Source organism: Labrus mixtus, chromosome 14 (genome assembly GCF_963584025.1).
Source record: "Labrus mixtus chromosome 14, fLabMix1.1, whole genome shotgun sequence".
NCBI lineage: Eukaryota > Metazoa > Chordata > Actinopteri > Labriformes > Labridae > Labrus > Labrus mixtus.
The window spans coordinates 5,382,192-5,403,204 of NC_083625.1; the positions used below are offsets into that span (position 1 = coordinate 5,382,192).

The 21,013-nt window shown below is 41.6% G+C and overlaps 1 protein-coding gene, 1 long non-coding RNA gene and 1 pseudogene across 2 annotated transcripts; 2 read left to right on the forward strand and 1 right to left on the reverse strand.

The window, feature by feature from the left end:
• Positions 1-10: 10 nt before the first annotated feature.
• On the reverse strand, positions 11-985 carry LOC132988832 (uncharacterized). The gene is made up of 3 exons (XR_009675873.1): positions 903-985; positions 403-736; positions 11-311 (listed from the first exon to the last, which is right to left on the reverse strand). It is a non-coding gene; the product is annotated as an uncharacterized LOC132988832 (long non-coding RNA).
• A 3,186-nt stretch (positions 986-4,171) lies between these two features.
• Positions 4,172-8,022, forward strand: LOC132988834 (G protein-activated inward rectifier potassium channel 3-like; annotated as a pseudogene).
• Positions 8,023-9,849: 1,827 nt separating this feature from the next.
• Positions 9,850-20,296, forward strand: pom121 (POM121 transmembrane nucleoporin). The gene is made up of 13 exons (XM_061056441.1): positions 9,850-10,436; positions 12,513-12,722; positions 12,868-13,017; positions 13,729-13,809; positions 13,958-14,129; positions 14,214-14,302; positions 14,386-14,465; positions 15,122-15,246; positions 15,330-15,429; positions 16,007-16,282; positions 16,478-17,980; positions 18,297-18,392; positions 18,772-20,296. Exons 1-13 carry the CDS (start codon positions 9,871-9,873, stop codon positions 18,867-18,869), a joined length of 3,546 nt encoding a protein of 1,181 aa, XP_060912424.1. The 5' UTR covers positions 9,850-9,870; the 3' UTR covers positions 18,870-20,296.
• The last annotated feature ends 717 nt before the right edge of the window (positions 20,297-21,013 follow it).

The window sequence follows — 21,013 nt, forward strand, 5'->3', positions numbered from 1 at the left end:
GAGAAATAAAATAAATGTGATTTAATAAAGTATACCTGTCTCCTCACGTGAGGATTGGCTGCCGACATGACTCAACAGTGTTTGTCCACTCTTACTGTCTGTCACGTTGCAGATCAGCAACTCGTCGAAGTTTAACGCCTGATCAAGAGGAGGAGTCGTAAATGTCACAGTGGCTGAACATGTAGCCTGTGATGTCACCATGTCATCCATGCTTCCTTTATACAACCACTGTACTGTGTGCCAACACCCGTTGTCATATGTGTCCACAGAGCAGGAGAAGTTGGACTCATCTTTGGACAATAATTCCTCAACTGGGCGAAACATTGTGAGAGAAAGAGTCAAATTAACTTTCTTATCATAGTCATAATTATTATGTTTTTTTGAGCTGTTATCAGTACTTACTTTCCAAAACAGACAGATCCACATGAGCATCCTGACCGTGTTGTTCTCCTGATTTGAACTGCCTGCAGGCGTAACGACCAACATACAACATATTGACCTCCGTTATTACCAGAGAACAGTTCGCTGCGACTCTCAGCCTGTTGGATAAATCGACGGCTTTTTCACTGATATTCCCACGTGTAACCAGCTCTAAAGCTCCCACAAATCCCTGGCTGATAAGCCAAGAAGTCCCGTCACAGTTCTGCTGACTTTTTTATCACATTTCCACAAGGCAAAGTGACTTCAGCTCCCTCTCTGACGGTGAAGGACGGGATGTCTTCTCCAGTTACTGATGCTGAAGATTAGAGGGAAAAATAAGAATGTGTTCCCATCATAAAATATTCTTTAAGAATCCACTCAACACGTGATTAACGGAGCATAAAGCAAATGTATTTGTCTTCAACAGATGAGGGTTTCTTTTGTTTCTCTTTGTTGTGTTTTTATTGGTGTGTGTGTCTTACCTGTAAGCAGAAGCACCAGTATCACAAATAAAGACATTTAAATCCTTCTTCTCTTTCTCTGCCTCTAGTTGTGATGATCTTCAACGAGACACTTCCAGACTCCAAGAGTTCCTTTTAAAAACTGAGAGTGACAACTTCCTGTGGTTAGTGAGTGGAACTTCCCTGTAGCGGGAAGCGAGACTTTTTCTCCCACGATTAGCAGAGAGTCAGCTTTTAACAACCTGAAGAGAAATGTGTCAAGAACAGTTCTAATGCTCAGAAACTGTTCCTACACTGTGAGCTTCTCCTCCATAAAGAATCTCCAAAGCATGCTGCAAATCGAAATTTGTGCTCCAGATGTTCCTTAAAAACATCTAATTCAACTGCAAAACTGCCAAAAGTGTTTTTCTTTTTTTTTTAATTTCTTTTACTTTTCATATCAATTGCACAAATTGGGTTGTACATCACAGTCAACTTCTCAGTAACGTAGGACAGACACTTTTTTTTACAGGCAGTCTGTGAGTTGTGGCATCCTAACAGTGGTGTAGTGGTGCCTCAAGAAGTGGACATATACTCTTCATTTTTCCCTGAAATGTTTTTTTAAGTGTCCTGTCCAGCAGAGGATAAACGCCCTACTCTTGCATATTTAGTTCGTACTTGCCATTTACAGACAGAGAAGGGAGGGAAAAGGAAAAATTGCAGCATACTACTGAATATTGTCAATCAATATGGTGTGAATCAGAGGAGATTTAGAAGTGGGTATTTACCCTATGGCTGAAAAATAAGTTGGCATACTCAGTGTACCTGCATGTACCCTGCATTACACAACTGCATCCTAATAATGAGCATGTAAAGTTCCCATGCACAGACGTGGATACTGTCATTTACTCACAAACACGGAGAAACACATAATTCAACATTATCGTCATCACAATGATAAATAAATAAATACAATTAAAAAGGAAGGTAAAATAAAAATAACAGATACGTATGTATATAAATAAATCAATAAATCAGAGATAAGCTCTGCCAATGAAAGGCGTCTGATCCAACCTTCACAACAGAGTCCTAAGACGCTGACTAGACTCTTCTCCTCTGTCGCCCCCCGGTGGTGGAATGAACTTCCAAACTCCACTGGATCTGCAGAGTCCCTCTGCACCTTTAAGAAAAAGCTAAAGACCCAGCTCTTTCATGAATACCTACTAACTTAATAATGATGGTCTCCATATTATTGATGATGATGATGGTAATGACGATGGTTTTTGTTTGATAACGACGACTTATAAGATGGTTTCTATACTGATTAGAGCTCTCAAGAACTGCCCTCAATGTTGTGCTTTGCCTCTGGTCACTTCCTGTCAGCACCTGTGTGTCCAATCAGACTCAAAGCTGATCGTTTGCTCTTACTGACATTGTTCCATTTTTTTTTTTAAGTGAATTGTAGAATTGTAGATAAAAAAAAAAAAGAACAACCTTCAAAAAAACAATCTAATTAATTGTTCCAAGCTGTTTGATCACTGGAGGAAAAGTAGGAATTTACTGGGAAGAATATTTTGAAATGTTTTTAACAGCTTCTCTTCCATAAAATATACTGCAGAGATTGACAAACCCTTGGATGACTGTTGATTGTTTGAGGCATCCCTTTGCTCAGCCATCTGGCCAAAATGAAGAGTCAACGTTATTTGAAGATCAACATAAATGTTTGATATCACGTTCTAGACTCTAGAGCAATGGTTCTCAACTGGTGGGTCGGGACCCAAAAGTGGGTCTTGGAGCTGTTTTCATTGGGTCTTCAGTGTGCCTGGAACAAAACCTGGTCTCAAACAGTCTGTCTAGTGCTTTTTTAAACGTGTTAGTTTTGTTAAGTTTCTTGCTTCCTTCAGCCTCTGTCATCAGGGTGTGAATATGTAGGTGTGACCTGCGGTGTAAAAGCGCTTTGAGTAGTCAGAATACTAGATAAGCGTTTATCATTTCACACCGTCTGAGGTACAGAATGGTTGACACAAGCTGCAAACTGCAAAAAAAAAAAATTGGCTCGCTTTCTGTCAGATATTTTCACAACATTAGTTGACCTCAAGTATCGCTGGTTTCTTCTCGTCTTCACCATGTGCTACATTCTCACCTGGGTGGTCTTTGGAGTAATCTACTGATTTGGTGCCTGGTTGCGTGACATGTTCATGACCCACAATGGAAAATAATGCTTTGAAAACGTAGTCAGTTTTCTTTCAGGGAGGAGTCGGTGGTGGGTCCTGAGGCTAGACGATTTGACAACCACGGCTCTAGAGGATGAAGCGTCTCCATTTTGGAACTTGATAAGTTAAAACCAAGAATGAAACCTGAAGCATCTGCGTACTGTATTCAAACATGTTTCCTGAGACCTTGTTAGATCAAACAAGAAGACTTAACTTTTATAATAAAAGAACGGAAGCCAATAAGCGGACATGCATCCATACATTTTATTTTACTACGTTTTCCAGTAATAATGAAATAATTCACACTCTGCACATTGCACTTGGACACTTCACACACTTTAATATCCTTTACATCTTCTACATTTTGTATATTTAGATATATTTCTTTTTTTTTTATCTTATATTTCTACATTTCACTCAAATATGTTGTAAGAGTAATTTTTGAGTGATGTTATTGAATGGCTTTGCAGAATTCATTACTTTACATTTCACTGCACATCTGTATGAGCATGTGACAAATAAAAGTGTTGAATCAAGATAATTGATTGATTGATTGAACTTCTTTGTCAGACATGGTCTGAGATTTGTCTTGCACCACAGCGGCTCCATTTCCACATAAAAATTAAGACAAGATACAAAGATAGAAACATTTGACGCAACATCCAAACACCAAACCAACATTCAGAGGCCTTAAACTTGCTTTGATCTGGGATTCAGCTCCCCGTTCAATTTTAGAATTGACTGGTGAACAAAAGAGTGTTTCAGTCTGACCTTATTCAAACGTGGGAGCCTGCGTCTCCGGTTTGATGGTAACAGTTCATATTCTGTGTTCAGAGCGTGGTCAGGATATTATAAAGATATAAATAGTTTGAGATCTCGAGAAAACAATCAGGAATCATTTACTACCAGAGTAAAAAAGAATAAAATAAATGTATGGATGCTTATGACTTCCGTAGAAAGTGTTATTTGGATAAAGTTTGTTTTGGTATTATACATTTTTTTGTCTTTGTCACATAATCCGCAAAGCTGCTACAGTAACATTGGGGGCTTTGGACTGAGCATGGTCAGTATTAGCTGATTGATTGAGAGGGAGGAGACAAACAGCGGGACAGTCAAACAGCAGCTTCTTATTCACTCCATTTCTCCTCCTTCATGTGATCTGATGGCTTCAACATGGGAGTTACATTTCGGCAGCAGCTGTACACATGTAGAGGTACGTAGTTATTTTATCTTCTTTTCAATTTTCTTTCTACTCGGTGAGACATTTCAGACTGAATTATGGTTACTTGACTTGTTTTCTGTACTTGGAAAATAAATAAATGATCAGAATTATCTTTAAGGATACAGAATAAAAATCACTTAAATCATTCTTTTCAAAAGTTAATGTTTCTTCAAACTAATATTTATGTTATGATACTACAATGGTGCAATAATAGTAAAATTCAGAGTTTATTCCAGACATTAGGTGTTAAACTTGACCCGAGTCCAAGTTATATCTGCGTTAAGACTTTGTTTTGTCAAGCTGCCCAAACTCAAGATTTATGCAATGTTGAAAGCAGTGATACATGTATAACACTGGAGAGGCAGGAACCAAGGAAAGCCTGTCGTATGTGATGATAAAATAGACAAATACATCAGTTAAATAATGCATTGTACCTGCTTTCTAACAGTAAATTGGTTACAGGAAACAGAGGAACAGTGTTTACATTTTGTTATTACCCTGTGTGTTGTGGATTCAGAAATGTGTTCATATTTTGTGAAGAAATCAATTATTTTAAAATACATAGAGGTGACACCACAGGTTTGGATAATTCCAATACTTCACATTCAGTAGGCGTAGATTACATTATTTAATTTTCACTTTGATGATGACGACATAACCTTGTACTTTTTCTGCACGTGAAAAAATCAAATCCAGAGATTCCTTCCGAATAAGTCCACGCCTGAGCCTTTGCTGTGATGGTCTATGATGACGTGCCAAAAACAAATCTTGCAATCTTCCTATTCAGCATAACATGAGGTCTGAAGTGGGCTGCTCAGTGTCTCAGTCACTGCTGGGATTTCTTATACATGTAGGGATTACCACTAATCCTCAAAATTAATCTGAGAAACAGTAAAGAACATTGTGGATTGGAGAAGATTACAGACTATATTTGCCAGAAGAAGGCTTAGAGTGAGTATTGTCCAGATGTGGACAACATGTTCTTGTCTATTGGGAGCATGTTATAAAAGTGGTGTGCATACTGTACCTCAACAGTCATGCCCTTATCGTGCATCTATGTCGCTGAAAACGGACAGAGTTGATATAATTCAGCTTAACTTGTTGCCTTGACAGAAGCAAACCTTGAAGGGTAAACGAAATCTTGAGGACGACGGCAATGATCTCCACTGTGATGTGCACCAGAGAGACGCTCCAAAACGTTCAGTGCAACAATCACATCAGGAGCCCCATCAGGATCCAGCCTCGCAGGAACTCCATCCCCCAAACACAGGCTGTCACCGCTAGACGTCTAGTGGCTAACCTGCCCAGACCACAGACAGAAGCACTCCGCTTCACTCCTTACACTTACAAGGTACGGCTTTGAAAACATTTTATAGTGTCATGTCTTCCTCCTACCTTCAAACTCAAGAATGTGTTTTCCTATTGAGACAGTGCTTGGATGTTTGCAGAATTTTGTACGTGCTAATTTGGAAAGACAGCTTCAGCTCCATACTAACTGTGTGTCTTTAAATGTTATGCATTGTTTTCCTTTCTTTCAGGCTGCAGCCAAATCCACCATTACTTCCATTATGTCGACAAAAAGAGCCTCTCTCAGCCACAACTTAAACAATGCTAATGGCTCGTCGCTCCCACCATCCCAGAGCGCCAGCAGCCAGTCCTCTCAGACTCTGACCCTGTCCAAACAAGAACTCCACCAACAGCACTCTATCCTGGCAACTCCTCTCGAGCCAGTGGAGGAAACACCAAAGCGTCAGCGTTCGCATCGCACCACGGGCCTCAAGCGCTTCAGCTCCAGGTGGCAATCGAGAAGCTCCACCGGCAGCTGCAGCAACATTCCTACTTTTGCAATAGAGAAGCTGAATGGTGCGAGGAGTCACAAGAAGCGTTGCAAGCTGCTGGGCGACGACCCTTCGTTGCATGTCACTGCAGGCAATCAGCGGCAACGTTACGTCACCAAGGATGGAAAGTGCCAGGTCAACCTGGGACCTATTGCGGATAAGAGTCGCTTTCTGTCAGATATTTTCACAACACTGGTGGACCTCAAGTATCGCTGGTTTCTTCTCGTCTTCACCATGTGCTACATTCTCACCTGGGTGGTCTTTGGAGTAATCTACTTATTCGGTGCCTGGCTGCGTGACGACATTGCACATGTTCATGACCCACAATGGAAAGCGTGCTTTGAAAATGTGGACAGTTTTCTTTCCGCCCTGCTGCTGTCAATTGAAAGCCAGAGGACTATTGGGTACGGCTCTAGAATGGTGACGGCAAACTGCACCGAAGGCACGGTGCTCCTCATGATCCAGTCCATCCTCGGCTCCATGATCGACGCCCTGATGGTGGGCTGCATGTTTGTAAAGATTTCCCGGCCGCAGCAGAGGGCCCAGACCCTGATCTTCAGCAAGCACTGCGTCATATGCGAGCGCGACGAGAAGCTGTGCATGCTCTTCCGCATCGGTGATCTGAGAGCGAGCCACATGGTGGACGCCAAGATCCGGGCAAAGCTGATCAAGTCCAGGCAGACCAAGGAGGGCGAGTTCATCCCCCTGGAGCAGTCAGAAATTAACCTGGGTTACGACACTGGTGGAGATAGGTTGCTCCTGGTGGAACCCCCAGACCATTACTCATGTTATCAACGAGAGCAGCCCCTTCTGGGAGGTCGGGTCTGAGCGTTTGAAGAGGGCAACTTTTGAGATCATTGTCATCCTGGAGGGCATCGTGGAGGCATCTGGTTTGTAGAAGTATTTTTCAAGTCCTGTTATTTCCTTTTACTAAAGTCATGTAAATAATAGAGTCTCAGAAAATGGCTTTAATGAAAATTTTCTTTCCTGAAAGATACGTTGTCTGCAAAAAAAAAACATGTGCACTGAGACAAACATGTTCTTATAGGTTGAAATTGTTGCCAAAATGTGGATTGAAGGCTAGAAATCTTTTCAATTTATAATTTTTCACTCATGCCCTCCTAAAAAAAAAGTCCTCTGACATCTTCCTGATTTGGATTTTCACATATGCACCTCACAGCGGGGGACTTTCTATGTCGAATGAGATTGTCATCTACTCTGCTTGCAGTGAATTTTCCGGAATATTTCATATTTCCTATTTGAACACATCAGCTCACTTGACTTTACATGCCAATTTTACTCCCGGGAAAAATTCTGTTAAAAGTCAGTCAAAGTCAGGATGAAAAAAATGGTTTCTGTTCACATTTGAAGCTCAACCCCAAACTTTTAGGGAAACCTTTACATGTGAATACACCACATGTTTCACTTCCCCTGACCGTCTAATGCTTTGTGTTGCAGGTATGACATGCCAGGCGAGAACGTCCTACACAGAGGATGAGGTCCTCTGGGGCCACAGATTCGAGTCGTGCATTTCCTTGGAGAAAGGAGCATATCGAGTGGACTGTAGTGCTTTTGACAAAACCTTCGAAGTCCAAATGTCCCTGCTCAGCGCAAAAGACAGAAGCACGGCAGAGGAACGTGAAATTCAGTTTTAGAAGATGCTAGCAATCATTCTTTCTGTACACTAACATAAAGCTAATGACCTAGAAATGACTAATATTATATTTTATGAGATTCCCAGATAAGCTATAACATTTGTGCTTAATGAACATTAATATCAGGTCAACCATCATTTCTACTCTTTTCTTGTGTTATTAAGATTGCTTTATTATAATATGCCATCTATTCTATATTTAAAATTGTGAAACGTTGTTTGTTGTGTTTGAAAATTTAAAAAAACATTCATGATAAACCGCATTGTATTTGGTTATTTCTTGGAAATCTAAAAGTTTGGGGTCAAGTTATAATAACTGCAAAGGTCCCTTTTCTCCACGGGGCCAAACTCATCTTTGTGAATTTGAAAGGTAGTTACATCCTGTTGTTGTCAGCTTATCATAAAAACACACCTAAAAGGTCCAACATTATACATATATATTCATATATATACATATATAATGTGCATTATACAGCAGAATGGCCAATGTGTAAACTAGTTTATTATTGAATGAATATTGAGCAAAAACATGAAATTGCATTTTTGTGGCAGTAATGCTAATTTTAGCTTCCCTACTTTAAACACTTATAAGAATATCAATAATATTCTAACACAAGATAAACTTCAATGTTTCTATAAAGTAAACCAACACCTTCAGGTTGAGATATTGTAGCATAAAATGTATAATTTAAAGCGAAAAATACTTTGTAAATCAAATCACTTGTATTTATAGAGCATGTTTAAAAACAACCAGAATCAATCAAAGTGTTGTACAATAAGATAACATACATGGACAAAATTAGCACATCATGGTAAAATGCAATTGGATGATGGAACACATTTGATCTTTAGTACCACAGGATACTAAGGGGTGGAATGGTAGGCCATCTTAAGGAGTCTGAAATGCATCGGGGGGAAAAGTGTGTCTTCAGTCTGGTCTTAAAAATGCCTAAAGAAGGGAAACACTAAATACTAAGAGGTAGACCAAGGAGCAGCTGATCTGATTACCCGAGAGGTTTTGGTATGGAGATGGTGTGAAGGAGGTCAGAGATGTACAGGTGGAGCAGGCCATGTAAAGCACCTTAAAAACAAATTAAAGGACCTTAAACTCAATCCTGTACTTGACCACGAGTCAGCGCAAAGATGCAAGAACAGGAGAGATGCTTTCTCTTTGCCTGGTCCCAGTTAACAATCTAACTGTGCTACCACAGTGCTCTTCGCTTTATCACAAGCGACAGATTTCGAACTCACCATTGTGACCTTTATCGTTCTGTAGGCTGGTCCTCGTTGGGTCAACAAAGAAAGCAGCACAGTATTTTGTTTATTTATAAGGCACTTATAGGTAAACTCCCTTCTTACCTTACTACTCTCCTGTCCATAAACATATCGAGCCATTCGACAAGGTCTCAAAACTGGATCACTTTGAAAACACCGAGGTTTAGAACTGAATGGGGAAAGACTGCCTTTAGTGTTGCTGCACCCGTTATATGGACTGACCTTCAGAGGATAGCTAAGTTGCCCTCTCTTGTTTCATTCAGTGTTTTTAAAGACCTTGTGTCCAAACTACCTCAGCAAGGAAATTGCAACTGTTTCGCAATATGAATTCATTTAAATGGACATGGTTTACATGTGTGAATATGTGTTTCAGTGTCTGGATGCTATTATTGTTAACTGTTAATATGTTTATATTTGTGCTGTTTCTATTTTTGTATTGCTGCAGGGCACCCCTGGAAAAGAGACCTCGGTCTCAGTGGGTCCTCCCTGCTAAAATAAAGGATAAATAATAATAAAAAATAAAAAAATAACTGCAGCGCTTTGAACCATCTGCAAGTGGGACAGGGATGACTGACTGGTACCAAGGTAAAGGATAGTACAAAAGTCCAGACTGGAGGCAATCAAGGCACTGGAAACAGTTTTAAAATCATTTGGAGAGAGTTTCAAACAGCTGTAGTTGTTTATCTTCTCTGCCAAGTGAATTGTAACATGTTCTCCTCCGGTCCGCTGGGTGGCGCTGATGAAACAAAGGGTTGGATGTTGCGAAATCCAAAGAAGAAGAAATTCCAGCAGAGCAGCATGATGGGATATGAGAGTCCTCCGGCGGCGCGCTGCCGCCATGTCACCTAGAGAGAAACATTTAGCGCTACTCTCTGCTTTAGGCGTTCTTAGTTTTGCTCTTTATTATAGTCCAACTTTTCTGTACGTGACTTTAATTGTTGCAGTGTGTTGTATTGTGTGTTACTATCACAGCAGAGAACCGCTTCCCGCCAGGTTAGGCCTGAATCCGCGGGCTGGGCAGAACGTCGTAGCCGTGGTTCGGCGCTGGTTGTGGGGTTGGGGGGTTACCGGCGTGTCGGCGGCCGCTCGGGGGAGAACAAGGAGGAACAGAAACAAACCGGAGGAATCGGAGGGTCGCTTCAGAGAAAGGCTCGTCGACGCTGGGATTTATCGGAGGGAGAACTTGACGAGTGACTCGTTTGTTTTCAGCCCGCGGGATTTCCTCATGGGGAGCTACATCGGGAAACCAGAAAGCCCGACCGCGGAGTCCGGGAGGCCGAGAGCGGCGAGGAACCCCCGAGAACAACTGAGGGAGAGGCTGGCGAGACCGAACCACGCTGTCCTCACTCCCAACCGGAGGCTGTCATTTACCGGGTAACGTTTACAATCAAACCACGCTGCTGCAACGTAAATAACCGTTGTGACGTAATAAAACTTCAATCTGTTGGCGGGTTTTTAATGATTAACTCACAGAAACCTTTGTTACTCCTGATCCACTACTAGATATTTAAATTATATTCATTACTTTTGATGGTTTTCGGTGCATAAACTATGAGGGACAAAAAAATGAGTAAGTATAAATAAATAAATAATTAAATAAATGTTGGGAGAAATGCATAAAATAATGTATAAATAATTAAATAAATATATAAATGCTGAAAACAATACATCAATGAATAAATAATAAATACACTTTGTTAATGAAAAAGGCTTTTACATGTATTTATTCATTTATTAGCGTATTTCTACAGTTATATATGTATCAATGCATGCTTTCCCACATTAATTGAGTTATTAATTTATTATTTATTTATCCTTTAGTCATTTTTTTTGTCCCTCATAATAAACATCTTAAATTTAAGGAGGAAATTATAAACTAAAATAATTTGCTGGAGTTCATAGTTTAAAATCTTTGTGGAGATTTCGAATAATGTTTTGTAAAATTTTAAAGTGTCGACCCCATGTGTTTTAAAATAAGATTCTCACTTAATTTAATGATCAATAGTATCGAAAAGTACCTAAAACTTTAGATCTTTATTCATTCTTATGCCAGTTTTTTTGTGCAATTCAGTGTGCAGGATTTTGATTGCAATCCTTTTATAGTTCAAAACAAGAAATAATCCAATATTTGGGTGCCTAGGACATGTATCTGTGTTGCTGTGGAATAGAAACTGGTATAATGATTTGTCTGATTTTTACCAAAATTGTATCAAAATGTTAAAAGATCTGGTATCATGTAGGGCTGGGCGATATGGACCGAAACTCATATCTCAATATTGTTTAGCTGAATGGCGATACTGGATATATATCATGTGTATTTTATTAACAGTGAAAACACAAAATAAACTACCTGTTTGTGAATTGAAAAAGTAATATTATGAAATTAAAATACAATAAAAGAGAGAGAGGAGGAGCAGGGTTAAGAGGGACAGACAGACAGTCAGTCATCAGTGAGATGAGAAAAAGGTGACCTGGCACCTCTGTAACGTTATTTTAATGCAACATAAACTATATCGATATTAACGATATTGTCTTACCCTATATCTTGTTTGAAAATATATCGATACATCTTAAAAACTCGATATATTTCCCAGCCCTAGTATCATGACAACCCCGGTTTATAGTTTATATGGACGTAAGAATTGAAAACTATTACACTGACAGAAATATAAGGCTATAGACTGATTTAATGTGGTGTTTATGTATTCCCAGCCTTTATCAAGACTGTCACATGAGACAATAACATTTTAGATGAAAGGAATAAATTTGAATAATCAATCAGTAGACCTTCATGAAGTAGACAAGGCCATAAAATATCAGACTTTGCAGAAAAATATCACATATCAATGTGTCCTTTGTAAATGTGCTTTGTCAGGTTGCTAGTTGGCATGGGGCCGTACCCTTTAAGTCTTCTAGTGATCCCCTGAAGCTGATGTTTCTAGAAAATTGCATGAAATTTAACAAACGTACAGCCTCAAATGCTCCGTTAAAAATAATCCCAACATACTGCACGTGATGCTTTGATGAGGTCATCCTGCTCCCCCTGATCCAACTTCAGGAAAAACACTTTAATTCAGCAGCAGATTCTTGCTTCAGTGGATCTTTTAGTAACCTTGAATGTGTCTACTTTCCTCATGGGTAGATAAAAAATGTTTACCTATCCTTGACAGAGTATGACCGTGCACTCGTGTAAATATTGATTTTAAGTTTTCAGTTGATGTACATCTCGGCCTCGGTTGGATCTTCAAAATAATATTTTTGACGATGCTACCAGCTGCTGGATTAAAAAGAAATACAGTTTGACATTTCCTAGAAGGTTAATGTATAAAAGACTATGACTGAATTTGTAGAGTCACAAATGAGTTTACAGATATACATTACGGCTGTGTTTTTATTATTGTTGCAGGTTACACTTATTAACGATTTTTTCATGTTGTTCTGTCCAAACAGTGAGCCACTGGGCCCAACGAGCAGGTTCACCATCACCCCTCAGCGTCACTACCCCCTGCAACAGCCGGGTGTCTCATCACTGGGAGTCTTACCTCCTGTCAGGTGGGATGGCTTCAGACAGAAAAACATCCTCAGCCCACGTAACTCCCCTGCTGCTCTCAGCCCTGTTACCGTGAAGATCGCCAGGCCTGACCACCACATCACACCCAGGTCTGGAAAACTGCCATCTATAGATGATTATTCTTTTTGTTGAGGGACTGGACTCCACAATAATGATGATTGGTTTTGAGTCCAGTGCTTAGTAAAACCATAATTTGTGGTAAAGCTGACGCAAGCTGTACTTTTTATGTTTTAGTTTGGACCATCATAGTTGTGCCGGACACCCCAGAACCCTGGCGGACCCCTGCTCCAGAGAGAGTGTCCTCAAGGTGTTGAAGGAAAGTCGCAAGAGAGACGTGGAGGATGAGGACAGAAGCTTTACAATTGAGCAGAGAAGCAAAAGAAGGTACGGCTAAAAAGACAACTCTAGATGGACCATTGCACTGCTAGGAAGCTTTTTCACAGTATTATTATTTCTCTATACATTTCCTAACAGCAAAAGTTTGAAGTGATTGCAATTAAACATAAAGAATGCAACAACCCAATGTGAAACATGCAGAGCAAGAGACAGAAGCCACTTACAGGTTGTGATTTTCCACAACAATGCAGTAATGAGTAATTACACGTTGGGCATGCAACGGCCTAAAATTGGTGCCCCTGTGTGGTTTCTCATTGCATCATAGTGTTATGGAAGCTTAAGAGGCACGGGGAGTAAACACACAGGGGGCACTTCACACACACACACACACACACACACACACACACACACACACACACACACACACACACACACACACACACACACACACAGTGGTTACACATCTCCTCTGTCTCCCCGCCATTCTGTCATGCATGTCATACTGCAGATGAGGCGTAATGAGGTTGAGCTGATAGTATGTAACTTCCATATGTGTGCATGTTAAAAAGACATTTGTTTTCTAGAAACGTAACCTATTACACTTCTGAAAATAACTTGAAATCATTTTTTAAGCCTTCCTTTTTACAACACAAATGGATACTTCCTTATCTAAGAGATTACGAGTCACTGAATTCTAGGTTTATAAATAAAGTTTGTTGAAACTTTGCTCATGTTGGTAATTCCTTTTTCATTTTCAAGGCGAAACGACAGCGGTGGAAGTGCCCACTCTGCTTTTGGGTCTCTTTTGCCTAATGGAGCACCATCACAGCTGGTCCCTAAGTGAGTTGAACAAACACATGTCAGATCTTGTCTGTAAATTTGACTGACTATCTGAAACCGTAAAGCCCATGGCACAGTGTGAACTATAGTGTGACAGTCTATACGTATTTTTAAATGTTGAAAATGCTGTGCTCTTTTTTTCCTCCAGGCCAGGAAACCTAAAAAGAGGGATGACCTCGCTGGCAGAGGAGTCCATCTTGAAGAGGTCTCGCACCTCCTCCATTAGCTCTGGCAGTGGGGTTCATGCCCCCAGAGGAACCCCAGGATCCAAGAGAAACCCAATTCACAGCTCCTACAGCTCTACGATAGGCCTCAGCCAGGTAACACCTGTCTGATTCAGTACAGTGAACACAGAAATGCAGAGATGAGGGGGAGCTAACCGTCTCTGTTGCTTTTCTTTACAGTGGAAGAAACGCTCTGCCCCCAGCTCTCCCCTGTCCAGCCCCGGATCATCACGATGTCAGACTCCAGAGGGTGTTGCCAAAAGACCCAGGTATGCCTCTGCTGGAGTCTTGCTGGTCATCCTTATTTTTGTTATTGTAGATTACAGTTTTTAACTCGTGGTTTCTTTAACAGAGAGGACGAGGGACAGTCTCCCAGCTCAGCATCCTCAGTGAGGTCGGATCACACGGCATCCGAAAAGGCTCCTGTTACTTGTAAGTCTCGCTTATCTGCAGTGGCTGAGCAGACAGATGATGCAATGCTACGTTATACAACCCGTTTCCATAAAAGCTGGGGCGTTGTGTAAAATGTAAATAAAACCGAAATCTGATCTTTTGAAAGCCCAGATTTAATTGAAAATAACACAAAAGACAAAACGTCAAATGTTGAATCTGAGAGATGTTATTGTTTTTGGAAGATTATTCGGCCGTTTGAATTTCATGCCAGCAACATTAAAAAAAAAAATAAAAAAAAAAAGTTGGGACAGGATTATGCTACTCTGTTGTATCACCTCTTGTTTTAAAAATACTCTGTTAGCATTTTGAAACTGAGGAGACCAGTTTCTGTAATCTTCAGGCCCACAGAAGGTCGCAGCATTTCTGAATCTGGTTTATATACAAGTTCACTTTGCATGTTAGGATTCAGCTGACATTGATTTGTGAATGCTGCAATTAACCGTGTTCACAGACAATGGGTTTTAAAAGTGTTCCTGAGCCAACACTGTTACATACTTACATTTAAAGATTATGATCAATGATGAAGGACTTGAATTTTAAATAGGGCAGGGAATACATTGCTTTGTTCTGATAATATCATGTAATAAGTTTTCTGTTTAAATTGCTTTCTAATTCATTGGTGTTTCATGATGTAGCACTCAAACTGACCCCAGCCCCCAAGGTCCCAGTTTCAACGTCAACGGACTCTGCTGGTAGCGGTGGGAAGAGAAAACGAAAGATCCAACTTGTGTCCAGCAACCGGGACGATCAGATCTCTCTGGTAAGTCGCCCTGACTTCACGCTCTCAGAAAGTCTAGTTCATATAATCGTGATCCAGTGACTTAGATTTCTCTTGATTTGTAGCCCCCGCCTCCAGAGCTAGGCTACACTATCACTGTGAAAGACCTGGATGAAGAGAAAAAGGAAGGCATCAGCAAGATCCAGAAGGTCCTGGAGACACCTGGTAAGAAGAATCAGTCAATATTATGAACTTTTTAACTTTTCTTATTCAACTTGTACACTTGTTTATTCATGCTGCTCTGCTCCTCTCCATTTTCAAACATACCAATTCTGTAAGAGTGACATGCTACAACTTAACGTTAACAGGAAGTTGGTTTAAGATGCTTCTGACGTCTGCAACAGGACTTTAAAGTCTGCAGGAGTCTCTTATGTGAAACATAAAAACAACAGCTACATAAAAGAGAAGAAAAATGTATTTGTTGTGTTTAGTGTTTGTTTAGTTGACAATATCTCAGATTTTTTTTAAATGTTACTGGAGAGCTGAAACTCTGAAGTTGAACAGAAGATTTCCCAGACAGATGCTTTTCACTCTTAGGCTTTGGCTAAGCGTATGCACTCTTCCAAGAGGGCTGCAGCTTCTATATAAGATTCATTCTTATAGACAAGCTTTTGATCTGCTTTTTTCAGAGATAATGTTTAAGGGAATTGTTGTGCCAGAACTATCGGACTTGACCAGTGTCATACATCTGCTGCCTGGTTAAGCCTCCAACCAAACTCTCTGTGAATTTGTCTTTGTTCAGCACCAGAGCCAGAGAAGTCTCCCACACCCCCAGCCACCATTTCAACCCAGCCCACCTCCTCTACCAGCTCCACCAGCACCACCACCCTGAGCAGCCTCCTGGCGGCTCCTCTGGTCACCGCCGCCAGCTCCGCCATCCCAGTCATTAACCTGGACCCCAGTCCCAGCAGCAGTGTCACCACAGCACCTGCAATCCCCAACCCACTGCTGGAGGCTCTGAAAAAGAGCATCACACCTGCTCCTGTTAGCTCCACACCTGCTGCTACATCAACCACAGGTACTATCACTGCACTAAAGTGTAGAAAAAGTTAAATTGTCCCAATCGTCTCTAAACTCGAGAGTCATTTTCCTTGTCCTTGAAAATGTTTACATTTTGAAACCGTAGTTACAAACAGAATGTCTCATGGCATGTATTGATAATCCACCTTCTAGTTTGATGTTTTCTTTAACAATTTCCTCGTTGTGTCCGCAGTGTCCGCATCAACCACACCAGTGCAACCCAGTAGCTTAACCCTGAAGGTTTCCACTACAGTAGATTCCCCTCAGCTTCCTCCTGCATCCCAGCCTCAGTCCTCCTCTGCTGTTGGGGAGCAGCACTCCGCCTTCATGCAGGTGCTGAGTCAGGTCTCAAAGGCTCCCAGCAGCACTCCATCTTTAACAGGAGCCGGTCTGTTTGGACTGACGAGCCAGATCACCACTTCTACCACTTCTTCCTCAGCGTCCAACCTGGTTCCCGCCTCTTCTGCTCCCCCAGCCAGCAGCTCAGAGTCAGTCAGTAACGCCAACCCTCTGCTGGCTTCTGGCTTCAAGCCCATCTTTGCAGTCACCACCACCTCCTCTGGAACACCAACCCCAGAGAGCAAACCCACTGTCCCCACTTTTAAGCCCATCTTTGGAGCTGCCACTGCAAGTCCTGGCTTTGGACAGCCCTCATCCATTGCATCCACCATCCCAGCCTCTTCAGTTGCTTCAAGTATGTTTGGTGGATTAACCAGCAGCACCACAGTCACACCATCTCTTTTTCCTGGCATGACCAACACCACCACTAACACAGCCTCCACCGGCTCCATCACCGCCATACCGCCTGTAGCCCAGCCGGCTATGAGTTCCCTCTTTGGAAACTGGTCAGCACCCTCCACAACAAGTACCAGCTCATCCTCAACGCAGGCGCCAAACACAGGAAGCACATTTCAATTTGGAGCTGCCGCCGCCGCCGCCACCACCACTGCAGCTGCTCCTGCTGCTGCTACCACGACCTCCAGCAACAGCACCTTTTCATTTGGTGCCCCGCAGCCAGATCCCCAAGCTGCCAGCCAGAAGGTATTTGGTTTTGGCCAGACAGCATCTACCCAGAACACAACCACAGCTTCATTCGGAGGCTTTGCTATGGCCAACACAACCTCCAACACCACAGCTGCTGCCACCACCCAGCCAACCTTCTCCTTTGGGAAGTCATCATTTCAAGCACCAGCGGCAGCAGCAGCTGCAGCAGCAGCACCAGCGGCAGCAGCAGCACAGCCTACTTTTGGCTCGTCTGCAGCGCAGTCAAAACCGTTTACCTTTGGAGGCAGTGGAGCACCATCTGCTCCTGCTGCTAACACCGCCCCGCCCCCTTTCCCTTTTGGCTCAACCGCTGTCACCACAGCACCCAGCTTTGGGACACCAGCTCAACCAGCGTTCGGAGCTAGCTCCACTGGTTTTGGTTTTGGTAGCACTACCGCTCCCTCAGCCGCACCCACAGCTGCACCGAGCTTCGGTGCAGCAACCCAGACTCAGAGCTCCTCCTCAGCCACCTTTACGTTTGGCAGTGCTGCTCCTCAGCCGGCCCCCCCTGGCCCTGCTCAGCCGGCCCCCAGTGGGTTTAACTTTGGTGGTGGTATGCAAGTCCCCCAATTTGGAACGCCGGTATCCAATAATCCAGCACCGCAGATGGGATTCAACTTCGGGGCTGCTGCTACTGACAAACCTGCTTTTGGTAAGGAACACAGACTATTTGTTTTATGTTAATATCTATCTTTCCAATTTGATTTCAATTAAAAAAACAAATGAATGTAAAAAAAAAAAACACCTGATACAACGCCTCATTCTAAACTTATGGCCCCTCACAGAAAAATCAAAAACAAATGGGCAATTGTTAACAACGTTTGTTGCAGATCTGCATCCTCCCAGTCCCACTGATATTTAGTTTTGGCTTAACAAGCAGTCTAGATTTGTCTATCCTATTAAAATTCAATAGTTAAGACCTTGTCGTTTGTTGGGTTTGATGAAGTTGTGTGCTGCATCCTCTACAGGAACGTCCACTCCATCCTTTGGCCAGGGTGCTGCTGCAGGTCCAATTCCCTTTGGAAGTCCTGGAACTCCAGTCCAAGGCTTCAATGCTGCATTTGGTACGTTGTTGATGCTGAGACTTAAGCAACCTTGACTGTTCAGGCCATTGTATGGAGGGGAACACAGCATGAAAGCATTACTGTCAATGAATCTTGCCGTGTCTTTGAATTACATAACTTCAGGAGGTACAAACTTGGACAAGTGTTTTTTACAAATGGAAGCAGAGTAGCAAAATGCTCACCCTTTTTCTTAAGTGTTTTATGCACTCTACTTTGCTTTTGCACTGAATGCCAGAGAAATGTGGCTGAACCACTCTAACAGCTAATCTGAAGTGTGGGAGCCACGCTGTATTTACTTTATTACTGCTCCCTAAAATGTAAGAGGCAGAAAGACTTTTTTAATGTGGTTATTTCTAATTCCTGTGTGTTTTATCATCAGGGTCCCCGTCTGCCACCTTCTCTATTGGAGCCGGATCTAAACCATCAGGAGCGCGCCAGAGGCTACAGGCGCGGAGGCAACACACCAGGAAGAAGTAACCTGTTGCACATGTCCAGCACCGCTTTCAGAGGACTTGAGCTGTCGCTGCTGTTGCTGCTATGGTTCATCTGGCCAACATTGCTCTGTTGTAAGCCCAACATCCCCAAACCAGGCCGCCACCAATGCTCTCTGCTTCCTCCCCCCTCCTCCAGTGGGCTGTGCTTGCCCAAAACATTGTGTTTGCTGAGGAGTCTGAAAAAAAAAAAAGAAAAGCACACCAACTTGCTGAGTTGATGCTGCCTGGATGACTACATGACCCAGTGAGGGAATGTAGCAGCGAGGAGACGGGAGTCCATAACAATGTACTACTTGTGAAGAGGACAAAAGACAGATGAATCGTTTGAATGCTGAACAAAAGCATATCCAAAGTTAATTTTCCTTTACGGTATGTGGACACTCCCATTGGTTCGTCTTAAAGAGAGAGTTGAGTCAGGCAAAGATGTGGAGCCTTGGCTCAAACATTTATTTTTTTACGTGAAGCGCGCAGTGGTTTGTATGTTTCTGAGTATTTGAGTACATTATCTGAATGAGTCTGAATAGGGCAGAATGCACGGTTGCGGTGTACGTGTAAAGTTACGAGACGTTTGCATTTTAAATTATTTTTTTAATTGGCTCATTGGTAAGTGAATGATGTGTTTCTGCACTGAAAAAGGCGACATGTCTTAATGCAGATAGTGCAGACCCTTGTGTTCTTGTTTCATACTCTTTGTCATTACGAGCATTCCCAGAAGTCCTCCTGTGGATGGCCTTTTTTTGATAGTGATTATAACCAATACTGATACAATTAGCACGACGGTTTACCCTTTGGATGACTACTTTTGACTTGTGCTGACAAACCCAAAGCTAAGTCTTCAACTTCATGCCTGTGAAAACAATCTGTGATCTTTATCCAACCTTTAAACCTGAGATGTGTTTGTTTGTGCCAGACTACCTCTCTTTACTCCAGGAACTTAATCTGTGTGATTTCACTCAAACCTGATTAGATTAAATCGTCATCTACTGTTTTATAAAGATCATATATTGAGTTTTTAAACATCTGCGCGGCAACACACTACCAGAACGTCTGCAACATCACTGTTACAACAGATGAAAACACATTGACTTAGCATCAGATTTATTTTAAGAAACGCGTTCTGTCAAATTAAAAGCTTGTATGTTTCGTTACCACAAATTGTCAACGTGAAGCAGGAGTTTTATTTTCTGCAATGTCTGTCTCTTGGTGAGTTGATGAAGCCTGTTTCAAGCAAACCTGACGGTAAATCCACTGGATGTTGGCAGTCAGGTTTTATTTTTAAGGATCTTAGTTTGTAGTCATGATCACTTCCTCTTGTGAAACGTGAGCAGTATGATGCAGTTCTTGATTTGTTAATTTTGAAAATAAATAAATAAATAAAAAGGAAATTGGACGAGGACATTCCAACAACAACCCTGTTAATTCTGCATGATCCAGTTCTTTTCCACCATGAGACCATGTAACCAAGACCACTCATCGTTCAGTTTAGGTGTGTCCCAACTCCATACTCTGAATTACATGTTTTGCACTAAGTAGACCATTTATCAACATCATTTCACTCTTCAGTAAACAGGAAACCGTGCAGTATTTACACCATGCAATGATAGTCAAACTATGTCTTCAAGTTTCCATCATGAATGACTCTTAAAATAAAGCTCCAGAGAAGACATACAGAGACCACTGCAAAAAAAATGTTTTTCTCTGGTTCTACTACTTAAAGGTTTGTGTTTGTGTGAAATGCATATACACCGTTTGTCTCAACTTTAAGATATTCTCACTAAGGTCTTTTATCCCTCTTAAGTACATATTCAAGCACATTATATTCTCAATGCCCGCTTAGAGTTAGTATAAAGTCTGGATTTGAGAAGCCGCTCATGCCATTTTTATTGTTCTCTGTGATGTTTTAGTGTAACTGAATTATCTGACGTAATTTATTTTCTTTACTCTTTAGATTAATAAAAAACGATATATGGCTCAACTGTCAGTTTTAAATAGTTTGTTTTAAAGTAGCAAATGAGATTGTCACGTGTCACCATAATATGGAGGTTCCCATGGTTACAGCTGTCTTGAGAAGTGAACTCGCACCACTGAGCTAGAGATAATATTTTAGTTAATTTTCAAGCTCATACT